At 44.7% G+C, this 14,804-nt stretch overlaps 1 protein-coding gene across 1 annotated transcript in view; it reads left to right on the top strand.

Annotated features, from left to right (window-relative positions):
- Positions 1-14,804, top strand: part of RELN (reelin) — a 479,029-nt gene that overhangs the window by 399,662 nt on the left and 64,563 nt on the right. Inside the window, exons 39-43 of the mRNA XM_025214714.1 lie at positions 1,075-1,246; positions 1,322-1,424; positions 10,180-10,409; positions 12,209-12,429; positions 13,730-13,877. Coding sequence (XP_025070499.1) covers positions 1,075-1,246; positions 1,322-1,424; positions 10,180-10,409; positions 12,209-12,429; positions 13,730-13,877 — 874 coding nt within the window. The remainder of the gene's footprint in view (positions 1-1,074; positions 1,247-1,321; positions 1,425-10,179; positions 10,410-12,208; positions 12,430-13,729; positions 13,878-14,804) is intronic.

Here is a 14,804-nt window from a genome sequence, read left to right as displayed (position 1 = left end):
GACAGGGAGAGGCCAGAGGCTGTTTAGACCTCTGTTGCCTTCTTAAGAAATGCGTTGGGTTCGTAAGGATCCGCAGCGCTTAGAGATCTTCACGCTCTCCCTCTCGGACTCCAATTGCTTTCTCTCCAACTTGGGCGGAAACCAGCCAAGCTCTTTATACGGCTAGCAAGCCAATTGCTAGCCGCCACGTGTGCATAATTTAACACAAGCCAATAATGGGGCTCGAATTAAAATACAAATGGTGGGAACTCCTTTGCACTGTGCATTTCTGAGATGTAAAGAAATGCACCATGCAAAGAAAGCTACAAATTTGGTGGGAAAACTCTCCGTTGCACCGGAGTTCTCCTCTGTAGCAGAGAACTCCACCGTGCAAAGAAACTGCAATTTAGCGGGAACATAATTTAGTGCCGAAGCGCACACAAACAAAAACTCACAACTTTGGGTTGTGACACTCACCAGTGGATTGAGTCTTTCAGACTCTGGCTCACAGGGCACAAACAGAAGTGGCACCTTAGGGAACTTGTATACAGTTCCCTATGAGGGTTACGTATCATTCCCCTGATCTGCCACATGGAGGAAGCAGAGAGTCTCCTCCCTACGCAGCCAGGGAGGGAGGGGAAGAGTGCAGCGAGCCGGGGTTCAGGGACCCTGGCTGGCACCCCCACCCTCAGGGGGAGGGTCCTTGGTGCCCAATGGCACTTCTCAGGGGATCCACTCCCCCAAGAGAGCCCCACAACACGAGCAAATCCCTGGCAGCCCAACTGTCTCCTAGTATCTCCTGGGCAGGCGGGGGGAGTGAGCCTGAAGACACCAGCTAGTCTAGTTGCCGGGCTTCCAGAGCAGGCTACAGCATCCCCTGCCTCCTGGCCTCAGCCAGTGCACAGAGGCTCCAAGCCCTCAGCATCAAACACCGAACATCTCTTTACTTTCGATGATGTTGTAACTTTAAGTGCTTTGTGTAAAGTGCTTAAAGTTACAGCATGATTGATAACCTCTGTAAGCACCCACAGGTATTTGTTCTTGCTCTCCCTTCTGCCAGTTAATCCAGGAAAATTATTCTCCCTTTTTTCTTAGGCAAGAAAGAAGAAATCTGGATTATCGATGACTTCATTATTGATGGGAACAACCTAAAGAGTCCTTTTATCCTTCTGGATACATTTGATTTTGGCCCTAAAGAAGATAACTGGTTTTTCTATCCTGGTGGGAATATTGGGCTTTATTGCCCATATACTTCAAAGGGAGCACCGTAAGTGTTAATGAATCCACCTTTAATCAATAACCTGGAAATAAATTGACATTAAATATACTTTTTTTCTACTAAGGAGGAAGATTCTGCTATGGTATTTGTTTCAAATGAAGTTGGAGAACATTCCATTACAACAAGGGATCTGAGTGTGGACGAGAATACTATCATCCAATTCGAGGTACTCACCCATCACAAAGTAACCATCTTGTCTTCCTGCTTAGAGAGTTTTATTCTTTCTGTTTCTCTTTTTTGGTGTTTTCTTTCTTTGCCAGAGATTCTGTATCATTTTTCATAATTGTAAACTATGGTTTTTCTGCTCTTTTGCAAATCTCTTTACTGTGTCTACATCAGGGGTAGGCAACCCCTGGCATGGGTGCCAGAGTGTGGCACGTGAATTCATTTTGCTTGGCATGAGCACCTCAGGGCAGACGGTGGGGAAGGGGCTGGGGCTTTGCTGCCACAACAAGGATTGGGTCCCTCACAGTCCCCCACTCCCCCCACCATCGTCCACCCTGGCACACCAGCATCTTACAAGTTGAGGTTGTGTGTGTTTTTGGCACTCTGCCCAAAAACATTGCTGACCCCTGGTCTACATACATGTTGATAACAAATTGCATCCATATTCTTGTCCTCAAACTTGAAGAATTTCAACTGCCAAATAAACTCTGAAGACAAGAAAATAGAATATCAGAATATAATAAAGACTATCATTTTACAACCTGCTGTGACACAGTGTGATGTTGCACTGCCTCCATGAGCAGACCTGGCAGACATATACCAGTAGCAATTCATTTTTTCCTTTATCCTGGCTTATTTGTACTACTGGAACCAAAGTTCCACCCATCCCTGCCCCTCCCAAATCTGTATGGAGGGGAGAGAGAATAGCAGAAGCTGCTTTTTGTCCATCTTGTCCATTAAGGCAAGAGAAGGAGCCAGTAATCGCCTATTACTTCCCCAAGCAGTACAACAGGGCAAGCAGTAATATCTCCCTAAATAAACATTGTCTAAAAACAAATTGAAATTGTATTATTTAGAACAGGGGTGGGTAACATATGGCCTGTGGGCCATATCTGTCCTGAAGAGCCATTGAATCTGGTTCAGAGCCAAGCAGGACTTTGTTAGCTTTCAGCCATGGGCTGCAGGAACCTTCTCCCATGTTGCCCTGCAGCTAGGTAGTAGGAAGAAGTGGCAGTTGTGGCCAGGTCCTAACACTGGTCCTCCTCATACCTGAGCTAGTCATTTTGGTCCACTACCAGAAAAACATTGCCAATTCCTGATTAGAGAGTAGTAACTTTGAAAGTCCTAGTAAGGTATACAAACTTGGTTGAAAACTAGGAGCATATAAGGAGCCAGTCCTACAAACAGTTCTAGAAAGCATAATATTTACTATCATACAGTCAGTGGGACAACTCATGGGAATAACCCTAAGGCATGGGAGTTCATTTGTGGAATCTATTGAAAAAAGATACTTTAAAGATATATATATTTATATACATTTTGTATGTGTTTAGCATTTAATTAGGTCATAGGACATACCATCTTTATGCAACAAATGATATAAGCTTGTAAACTGTTGCTAAAACGATAGTTAAAGTAGTCCAAGAAAATTAGATTTGGCTGTGTACTCATGCACATTGCAATCTGTCATGCAACTGTTTCATAAAATATTGAACATAAACTGTTTCCTGTTTTAAAAAATAGATGAAAAGGCTGTAGAAAAAATCTTTGAGTTCACATTAAGATACTGTAAGTCTGCAGAGTGTTAACCTCATAAGACCTATATGCGGGTTTTTTTGCATTTGGTACCAGCATTGTACAAAAAGTTAAATGCTTTCAGCTAAGGGTTTTGAGGACATTAGTATAAATGAAGTGATTTTCATCTATGCTTTATTATTCCATATAGAATCATAGATAATTAGGATTGGCAGGGACCTGAGGAGGTCTAGTCCAAACCTCTGCTCAAAACAGGACCATCCCCAACTACAGTATCCCAGCCAAGGCCTTGTCTAGCTGGTTCTTAAAAACCTCCAAGGATGGAGATTACACAACCACTCTGGGTAACCTGTTCCAGCACTTTACTACCCTCCTAGTGACTACGTTTTTCTTAATATCCAACTAAACTTCCTTTGCTGCAACTTCAGACCTTTGCCCCTTGTTCTGTCGTCTTCCACCACTGAAAATAGTCTAGCTCCATCCTCCCTGGTACCCCCACCTTAAGGTAGTTAAAAGCTGTTATTAAATCCCCTCTCATTCTTCTCTTCTCCAGACTAAATAAGCCCAATTTCGTCAGCCTCTCTTCAGAAGTCATGTGCCTCAGTCCCCCAACTATTTTCATTGCCCTCTGCTGGACCTTCTCCATTTTGTCTACTTCCTTCCTGTAGTGGGGGGCCCAAAACTGGACACAGTACTCCAGATGTGGCCTCACTAGGGCAGACTAGGGCTGAGTAATTACTTCCCTCAATCTGCTGGTGACACTCCAACTAATATAGCCTAGTATGCCATTAGCCTTCTTCACAACAAGGGAAGTTGGCTCATATTCAGCTTTATTGTCCACTGCAACCCCCAGGTCCTTTTCTGCAGAGCTGCTGTACCTGGTGCTGTACCAGTTGCTGTACCTGGTGCATTGGATCGTTCTGTCCTAAGTGCAGGACTTTGCACTAGTCCTTATTGAACCTCATGAGATTTCTTTTAGTCCAGTCCTCCAATTTGTCTAATTTCTGTCTGAATCCTAGCTCTACCCTCCAGCATATCTACTACTCCCCACCCAGCTTGATGTCATCTGCAAACTTGCTGTGAGTGCACTACATCCAATCATCCAAGTCGTTGATGAAGATATTGAACAAAACCAGTCCAAGGAATGACCCCATGAGGCACTCCACTTGATATCAGCTGCCAAGTAGACATCAAGCCATTGATTTACTATCCTTTGAGCTTGACGATCCATCCAGTTTTCTGTTCATTTTAAAGTCCTTTCATCCAGCCTGTACTTCCTTAGCTTGCTTGCAAGAATGTTGTGGGAGACAGTATCAAAAGCATTGCTAAAGTCAAGGTATATCACGTCCACTGCTCTCTCTGCACCCACAGAGCCAGTTATCTCATCATAGAAGGCAATCAGGTTGGTGAGGCATGACTTGTCCTTGGTGAATCCATGCTGACTCCTTCTAATCACTTGCCTATGATTAGGCTGTGAATCCATGCTGACCTCGCCTGTGAAGACTGGGTGAAAAAAGCACTCAGTACTTCAGCCTTTTCTACATCATCTGTCAATAGGTTGCCTCCCCCATTCGGTAGGGGACCATTATCCTCTTCTTCCTGACATACTTGTAGAAACCCTTCTTGTTACCCTTCATATCCCTTGCTAGCTGCAACTCCAATTGCGTTTTGGCCTTCCTTCATTCCTGCATGCCCATGCAAGACTGTTATGCTCCTTCCTAGTCATTTGTCCATGTTTCCGCTTCTTGTAAGCTTCCTTTTTTTTGCTCACTTAAAAGTTCCCTGCTAAGCCAAGCTGGTTTTTTTACCATTCTGGCTAGTCTTCTTGTGCATTGTGATGGTTCATGCCTGTGCCCTCAGTAAGATTTTTTTAAAAGACAACCAGCTCTCTTGGACTCCTTTCCACCTCAAACTGGCCTCCCGGGGATCCTGCCCATCAGTTCCTGCAGGAGTCAAAGACTGCTTTTCTGAAGCCCAGGGTCCATACTCTGCTACTCTCCTTTCTTTCTTTTGTTAGGAGCCTGAACTCGATCATCTTGTGCTCACTGCTGCCGAAGTTGCCATCCACTTCTGTGCTCCCCACCCGTTCTTCCCTGTTTGTGAGCAGCAGGTTAAGAAAAGCACAGGCTCTAGCAGGTCTCTCCAACACTTGTATCAGGAAGTTGTCCCCAACACTCTCCAAAACTTCACTGCTGTATTGCCCTCCCAATGGTGACTGAAGTCCCTCATGATAGCCAGGGCCTGTGAGCAGGAAACTTTAGCTAGCTGTCTGAAGAAAGGCTCATCCACCTCATCCTCCTGGTAGCCTGGTGACCTATAGCAGACACCCACCACAACATCACCATTGTCGCTCTCCCCTCTGACCTTAACCCAGAGACTTTCAACAGGCCTATCTCCAGTTTCATACTGGAGCTCTGAGCAATCATATGACTGTTTGACATAAAGCTTAACTCCTTGTACTCTTCTCCCCTGCTTGTTCTTCCTGAACACTTTATAGCCATGTATGACAGTGCTCCAGTCATGTGAGCTATCCCAAGTCTCTGTTATTCCAAACACATCATAGTTCTGTGATTGTACAAGGACTTCTAATTCCTCCTGCTTGTTTCCCAGGAGCTGTGCATTCAGGTGCAGACATCTGAGGTAACCAGCTGATTGCCCTACTTTCTCAGGAAGAATGAGAAGACCTCCCCTGTTGCCCCCTCCTGCTTGTGCTATGTGAAATATTTTATTTTGTATGACATCCTATAAGGCTAAGTACAGATATTTGAAAAGCCCAAGCCTGAATTGATTCAATCTTTGCAGGTTAATCTAAGCTGCATAGATTGAACCAACAAGCAAGTTAATACACATTCACTTTTGATTTCAGAAATGCAGCCACATGCCCACAGTGGCTCAGAATGAGTCCTCCCTTCCCTTTGCCAATGGCCCAAAAGCTGAAGGAAAGCTGAGCTGGAGGGGGAGGGGTCATGGCCAGGCCCCAGCAGGCTGAGTATGATTGGTTTAAACCCTCAACCTGGTCTGCAGGGACTCCAGCCAGGCTGTGCCTGGACAGGAAAGGGGGAAGCAGCCCTTGCCAGGCTGCTCCCCGAGCAGTGGGGGGACATGGCCAGCAGTGGCTGACCCAGGCAGTGTCTCAGGTGAAGGCAGGGAGGGAGGGGACTTAAACCCCCCTGCCTCCCCTCTCCCACAGGCACAGAACCCCAGCAGGGGTCTGCCCAGCTTGTGCCCCCTGCTCACAGCTCAGCATAGCCCAGGACCCCCAGAACCTCCCACCCAGCCAGGGGGCAATCCTGCTGCACCCTCCCAGCCTCTGAGATGGGGGTTTCACTTGGGGCAGCCTTAGAGCAAAGGCCAGATCAGGGGGAGGGAGGGGAGCGAAACTGGCCTCAAGTCCAGGTGGGGACATGCACAGAGGGCGCTCATCCTGGATGTGAGGCCCACCGAGCAGAGGGACCCAGGTTGGGAGGGGTGGGGAAGGGGCTGGAGTATGTATCCACGCTAGCCCAGGGCAAAGCCAAGCCAAGCTGATCATGCAGCTCCTGCCCAGTGGCCCCTTCTAACTGCTGGAGAGTGGCACCTGGGCCAGCTCTGGCCCCCACAGCAGCCTGCATGGCACAGGCATGCCCCAGCAGCTCCCGGGGGGAGCTTGTTGTCTAGCGCCTGGACAACAAGGGCACCAAAAAGCTGGGCAGTGTGATGCTGGAGGCCAAGCCAGGCCAGGCACTGGGCTCCTTCACAGGCCCCAAGGTAGATGAGTGCAAGGGCTCCCCAGGCAACAAGAAGGAGATTGCCACACCCACTACCACCACATGGCATTTGCTGGATGACCTCAGCCCTAAGTGCTAACATTCGCTGTCCGCCGGACCACCGAACTGGGAGCGCTCTCACTCTTCACCTACCCAGCAGCGGCACAGCACAGCCCCATGTACCAGGTGCCTGACACAGGATGCTACCCCTACAGCTTCCCTGCCACCACCACTGTCTGCCCATCCAGTGGCCGACCACAGTTCAGCGGTGCAGGCAGCATGGGCAGTACCTACTATTGCTATCAGGTGGGCCCCCCCTGACAGCAGTGGCAGTGGTGGGGAAGTTGTAGGGGTGTGCCCCACACCTGGTACACAAAGCTGTGCTGCACTGCTGCTATGCCACCAGGTAGTTGAAGAGTGAGCAGGATGCACCCAACTCAGTGCCTGGCAGCCCAGGGCACAGCAGGTAGTAGTGCTTAGGGCTGAGGCCATCCAGCAAGTACTGTGCAGCAGTGGTGATGGGTGCATCCGGCTCCTCCTCACTGCCCGGGGAGCCCTTGCACCCATCCACCTTGGAGCCTGTGAAGAAGCCCTGTGCCTGGCCTAGCTTGGCCTCCAGAATTGTACTGCCTAGCTTCTTGGCACTCTTGCCCAGCTCCAGGTGCTGGTAGGTTGAGACCACACTATGCACGCCACTGTGTGGGCCAGGGCCGGGGCCAGCCTGGGTGCTGCTCTCCAGCAAGTAGAAAGGGCCAGCTGCCAGGTAGGAGCTGCTCCCCAAGCTGCATGCTCAGCCTGGCTCAGTTCTGCCCTAAGCTTGTGTGGACACACACTCCAGCTCCTTCCCCGCACCTCCCCCCACCCCCCTGCCTGTGTCCTTGTGCCCAACAGGGCTCACATCCAGGATGGAGCTGCCGCTGCTGCAATCTGTGCATGTCCCCACCTGGGCTTGGGGCCAGTTTCACTCCCCTTCCTCCCCCCAATCTGGCCTATTGCGCCTGGGCTGCCCCAAATGAAACCGCCACCCCAGCAGCTTGGAAGGTACAGCAAGATCACCCCCTGCCTAGGAGCAGGACTCTGAGGGTCCCAGGCTGTGCTGAGCCATGAACAGGGAGAAAAAGTCAGGCATACCCTAGCTAGGGTCCCATGCCTCTGGGAGAGAAGAGGCAGGGGGGTTTATCCCCCTCTGCCTGAGCCTGCTGTGCCACACCCCTGCCCCCTCCACTCCAGCAGGGAAAAGTCTGGTAGGGGCTGCTCAGCCCCCCCCAGGCAGACCAGGCTGCATCCCTAGCTGGGTTTCCCACCCCCACCCCCTTGTCAGCCAGCCCTCAGTGCTCCAACTAGGAAGCAAAAGGGTGGGGCCAACCCTGCTCTGCTCGAGGAGACACCACAGCACAGCCCAGGGCTGCAAAGCATCCTGGGATGCTGGGGGACTGATTTAACTTGAACCAGGAAGGAGTCTCTGACAGAAGTTCTGTAAACTGGTTTGACCCAAATCAGTTATGTCTGATATTACATTCAACCAGGTTGATCTTAAACTAGTTTTGCCCATTTTGAAACTGGTTTATATGCACTGAACTTCTGTTCTGTTACAGGTTTAAACCAGTTTCTGATCACTTAAACTGGTTTAGGTGTAACCTCTGTCCCTAGCCTGATTGAATAACAATTCTGATTCCATTCAGAATAGTTAAAACTATGTCTTTATACCTGTCACCTTAACATAAATGGTTTGGACTGAAAGAACACTTTCATACAGGTAGAGAGAGATCAGATCATTTATCGTTATGGCCTTGTCTTAACAAGTTTTAGTAGCTTTAGAAAACTACAACTTAGAATTTTTAAGCATATTAGTATAACAACTGAGCATATAAGATTTCTACTATTCTTTGTGTTTGGGATCCCACAACAATTAGTGAGTTTTTTAGCAGACCTGAGCTATGTTTCTAGTTTGGCCTAAAAAGCAATTCTTATCCTAATTATAATACTGTTTTCAGTGCTGCCTCTTAGGCCTGGATAGGATAAATATGAAAAACAGGTAATGAATACCAACTATGAATAAAAGATTGAAATGATATGGTACACTCCTTTCAGAGCAATTCCTGTGGTGTAAGTCCTTCTGTTTTTGGAGCATTCCAGCATAGAAAACCACAATGTGCTTAAGGATAATTTAACTGACAATGAATGTTTGCATATTTTGTGCATTTTAAATGCCTATTCTCTCTGTCACTGTGTTTAGTTCAGTGGTTCTCAACCTTTTTATACTAAAGGTATCCCTTGAAAAATGCCAGCTCTTATTTTTCACTCATTTTTTACTACAAGAAAAATAGAACAATTCTTCTGTTGCAAAGAACTCAGAAGTCCCACAACAGGAATGTTTTTAACACTATGGATTCCTATATGAAATCTCTGGGTTTATCTTGTGAATCATGTTTGTATACCTACCAGTACTAACATGACATGGTACCCCACAGTAACCTTGAAAGAATCCCAAGGCACCCCCTGAGTACTGCAGCACCTGATTGAAAACCACTGGTCTAGTACATTCTCCAAAAAAAGTAGTACCAGAGCTGTTGCAGTTGCTTTGGACATGCTGTTAGGGGCAGCAGATCTCTTTTGTTTTTGCTTAATTAGAAACAAGTTTTGCTCTTGCCGAAATCTTTATGCATCCAATTAATTTCTTAGTAATAGCAACGCTTGATTTGACTATGATGATCCAGATGTTGATATGCCCTTCGATAGCTGGATAGGAGGGCAGTGATAAAAGGACCTCCCCTCTGTTTTGTGCCCTACGTGTAACAGCCATTTATTATTTCAGTCCTCTAATTTGAGTTCCAGGATCATACGTTAGCACAGGGGTGTCAAACTCATCTGGCCCTGCAGGCCAGTTGATGGTGCAGATCTGGTCTACAGGCCAGATCAAACTCCCAGCCTCCCTTTCTCCTCCCTGCCCCCCACATGCTAGATCCAGTATGTGGTACCTGCTCCAGGACCCCCACTACATGCAGTCTGGTCTGGTCTGGGATCCACACTGCAGATGGCACCCCCCACACACACCAGTCCAGGACTGCGCCACACACAGCACCTGCTCCAACCATTCCAGGATCCACTCTGCATGAGGGTTCCTGGTTGCCACCTGCAGCATGGGTTCTCGATCAGGCACACAGGACTGGCCCAGTGCACGGCGTTTAGGGCAACTCAGATGACGGTCACCACCACAGGCTGAATGTTGGGGCTTGGCAGGCTGGATCCAACCCATGGGTTATATCTCTGAGAGCCCTGCATTAACCTAAGGGGCACAGCAAAGATGTTGAACCACAGTACTCTTAAAGATACCCTTAAAGAAAAAAGCAAGAAACCCACTAGGCTGCCTACCTGAGCTCCCATGGACAAGCAAAACTCTATACTGTATGAAATGCAGAAGGAAGGACTATGGCACTGTGTAATATCTTTTTTATTGTATTTCTTTTACTCTAGATCAATATTGGATGCACCACAGACAGCTCATCTGCTGACCCAGTGAAGCTCGAATTCTCACGAGACTTGGGGGCAACCTGGCACATGCTTCTGCCACTCTGCTACAGTAGTAGCAGCCATCTCAGCTCGCTATGCTCCACTGAGCATCATCCAAGTAGCACGTACTATGCTGGTACAACTCAGGGCTGGCGAAGAGAGGTAATTCACTTTGGAAAACTGCACCTATGTGGGTAAGTGACTTCTAATTCTGCCAAGGACTTCTTATTTTTATTTTTAGTTAATTTTCTATCCAGCATTTTCTCCAAGAAACATATCAATTCATGAAAACCAATCTAGTCTCATATCTTTTCTTAAACAGCCTCTAACACTTGGATAGTTCACAGAAATGTATAAGTCTCAATAATACACCTAAATGTACATTACTGTACTCTTTCTGAAGGTGAAGGATTTTGATCTGGCTACATCTCACATTTTACATCTTGAAGCATGAAGACTGATTGTACTTGGGATCATAACTTAGCTACTGTGGTACAACTGTAGATATTTCCATTTATCTATGTGTCTGATTTTATTTGGATGCTTACTAAGATGTGTGAGATTAACTTATATCAGTGATTGTTACAGCAGTACCTTGCATTGGAAAGACAAAGTAAAATGGCTCAGATCTCCTTAAGTCCTCTCTCACTATAGATCTCTAGGACAAAGAGGCATGCAGTAATTCATCAAAAGTATTCTTGCATTTCAGGTCATAGAAATACTTGACTTAGTGCAGGAAGAGGTATTAAATAGTTCTTTCCAGCTCTAATGTTACTATGGCTTTATGGTCACAACTGATTGATCAAAGAAGATCAAATATTAATAAATATCCAGCAAATAAAAGTAGGGTCAGAGGGATGGCTTTGAATTATTCTCTCAAGAAACTATATGTGTTTTGGTAATATCTTATTGGACTAACTATGTAGTTCGGAGAGATGTTAGGTAAGTTTTCTGACACAAAATGCAGCAAGCTTTCTGACACAATGGCAGCAAGCTTCTTAAACTTGGCCTGTAGTCCCTATTACCTCCAGAGAGCAAGAGAGTACCAAGTGTACAAAGTTTATACACAGCACCTGGCCAGGGAAACTCATTGCAAGCTTCTGGGGTTCCCCTAGCTCAGTTTCCCCATGCATAATACCCTTATTTCACCATACCTGTGGGAAAGCATGAACTGGAAAGTGTTTTGTAAACATAAACTTGTCTAACATCTCTCCCAGCTGTATAGTTGCTTCAGTAAATGATCGTACTAAACAAATCCCAATTTCACGTATTCTCTGGACAGTTAGGGGTACAACATTACAACAACACTACTGTTATTCTCTCAAAACCACATTTCTATTTAATTTGTTCTCCTTCCTTCTCATATCCTGTTATTCCTTATATGCAGCATGGATATGTTTAGCACTGATAATACAAATTAAAATGGAAAGTCAACACTCCAAGGAGTTTACAATTTAACGGAACAACTTGTAACATCAATTGCTTTTAAGAATGAGCTATATGAAAACAGGTTGAATATCTGTTGACATCTCCTATTATGTTTTCATTCCTCGTAATTTAAGGTGATATTGTGTCACCCTTCTTCTACAGCTGGCTTATTGTGACTAATTGTGAAATAAGATGTCACTGAACATGAGCAGGTGGAGCAAATCTGGTTCTTAGATGTTTAATTAAAACAAAAGTAAAGCCACCCAAGTCCAATAACATACTCTCTGAAACTGGTGGAGTGGAGGATGCTCAAATTTGAAATCCTAGTTCAAGTCCTCCTTTAATTATTTTTAAGGATGGTAACTAGTGGATCAGATTCCTTGGTTTCCTGTAAATAAGTTTGCACTGAATATGAGTATAGTGGCATACTGAATATTGAAGCTAATGGACATGTCTGGCCACTTTTAGCAAATATATTCAGTGAGTTAGTTTAACAAGAAACCCATTGTACTTTCTTATGCAATTGATTTATGTTTGTCTTGGATGTACTATATATCTTTTTCAGATCAGCAAGATTCAGATGGTACCAGGGATTTTATCCTGCTGGGTCACAACCAGTAACTTGGGCTATTGATAATGTCTACGTTGGCCCACAGTGTGAGGAGATGTGTAATGGTCATGGCAGCTGTGTCAATGGAACTAAATGTATCTGTGATCCAGGCTATTCTGGTCCCACCTGTAAAATAAGCACCAAGAATTTGGACTTTCTCAAGGATGATTTTGAAGGTATCTCTTTGACTGTATGAACTCATCACAGCTATTTCTCTTTACCCTCCTTCTGGGAACACCCAATTAAAGAGATCAAAAATCCTAAGGTCAAATCTTTCTCCCCTTCCTAAGTCTGTCTAGTTTATATCAATAGGACTCTTCAGTTGAGTAAGACAGAAAGTAGAGCTGGGTGACACATTATAAACTAACTGATACACAGAAGCATGTACTTTCATATGCAACAACATACTTCATCAGAAGTTATGAGTAAAGCGAGTAAAGTGGTCAGGATTTGGCCCTTAACCAATATTTATGACAACTGGATGTTTCTGACAGCACTTTTTTATGGCACTTCCTGCTATTTTCTAATCTATGGCTACAGAAACACACATTCTCCACTGGAATTCAGTTTTCTGAAACTCTACAGCTAGAAAAGCAATTCATTTTTTCACAGTAATGGATACACAGAATTGCTGGCAAGGGAAATCTAAGTGAATTCACTGAAAACTGTGAATACATCATTAAAATTAATGTTGTCTGCTGGTAATAATATTAGTTCATACACTCAGATATAGAATAAATTAAAATGAGATGACCAGAGGACTTCGTAGCAGGGTAGTCTATTACTGCACAGGGATTCTGAGTTAATGATATAAGTACTGTAAAATTCCTCAGCAGAAGCCTTAGAAAACCAGACCGTATCTTTCAACTTTCCAGTAATTTAAGGAAAGGCACAAAAACTCCAATTGAGAAGCACCAGCCCCTGAAATGAGACGCACTAAACAACACTATTACTATCATGTAGCCCTCCATTACATACTTCTTTCATTTCCCTCCATTGTGGTATTGCCTCCCATTCTCCCTTAAATACCAATCCCTTGACAACATGGGTTGAATGAGGCTTGCCGTCAGGTAGGCCTGCAGACTGATGGACCCTGATCATAATAAGTAGGAGTAGGAGTCTCATGCCACATGCCTCAGGATTCTTTCTCCTCACCCAACAAAAGACAAAATGCAAGTTTCTTCATTTAGAACACAAAATACAAGTTTTAGTTAAAATAGTATTTACAAACCAAATTCCTTCCATCATATTTGTCACTCTTCATTTCAAACTTAGCCAACTGTTACCTGCCATTTGGTACATGACACTCACCTGTTTCCCAGTAGTGTTGGATGTTTTTATGTAATCTAAATAAAAATGTAGGAAAGCCATCAGTCTTCTTTGAGTTACGTTTATTTAGCTTATTTTTGGAGGAAATTGTTATAGTAAGAGTGCCTCAGGATAAATCCTAAATATATACGTGTGTTATGTACTCAGGTCAGCTAGAATCTGATAGGTTCTTGCTGGTGAGTGGTGGAAAACCATCAAGGAAGTGCGGTATCCTGTCTGGTGGAAACAACCTCTTCTTTAATGAAGATGGCTTGCGTATGCTGATGACTCGAGACATGGATTTGTCCCAGGCAAGGTAACACAGTTCTAACAATCTTCCACAATTCTGTTGTGACAATAGCTGAGCAATTCTTTGTATTATGTTTCTAGGGTGATAGAGAGCTGATATAGTTATATCAGAGTAAATCCTTTAGTCTTTACTCAGGCAAACTCCCATTTTAAATCAGTAGGCATTTAAGTCAAAGGTAGTTCTCTGTGGGTAAAAGCTGTAGTATTTGACCCAGCATCCTTTGAAGTTTGTTTATGTGGAAAATATTTTCCTTTCTTGGTGAAATTGGTTTGGTATCATGTGCTCTCCTTATTTTTCATTTTTGTAGCATTATGAATGCTTAAAGTAGGAGCATCAGTTTCTAGTGTAGCTGTTATAGTCATCATTGTGTAATTCCTTAATTTATGAAACTTAATTTCTTCTTATTGTACACATTTGCTTCCAGTAATTCACTGAGAAATTCCAATCAAACTGTCACCGGCTACATTGAGCACAGCCATTTAGAAACAAATATGGCCTGCAGAGGACATATTTAATGAGAGCACGTCTAAAATGTTAACCAAGCAAAAACATACATACATAATACATACATACGTAGTAGTAGTAGTAGTAGTATGTAGCAATTTATGGTCATACCCAGGACCTACACACACACACACATATATAAAGCTGTGTCAATATGTATATGTGTGTGTGTGTATACATACATGTATACACACATATATACATATAATTATACACATATATGTATATAATTATATATATATAGAATCTATATATATACCTATACATATACACACAGATAGATAGATAGATAGATAGATAGATAGATATGTGTGTGTACACCTACACACGTACACACACACACATATATGCCTCGCTGCAGCAGGGAGCTAGACCAGGACTCTGTGCTGGTAAGTAGAGGGCGGGGGAAGGGGGGCTCGAGGAGGGGGG

Source organism: Alligator sinensis, unplaced genomic scaffold, assembly GCF_000455745.1.
Source record: "Alligator sinensis unplaced genomic scaffold, ASM45574v1 scaffold915_1, whole genome shotgun sequence".
Classification (NCBI taxonomy): domain Eukaryota; kingdom Metazoa; phylum Chordata; order Crocodylia; family Alligatoridae; genus Alligator; species Alligator sinensis.
The sequence above is the reverse complement of the archived record's forward strand: the minus strand, read 5'-3'. Positions and strand labels throughout refer to the sequence as shown.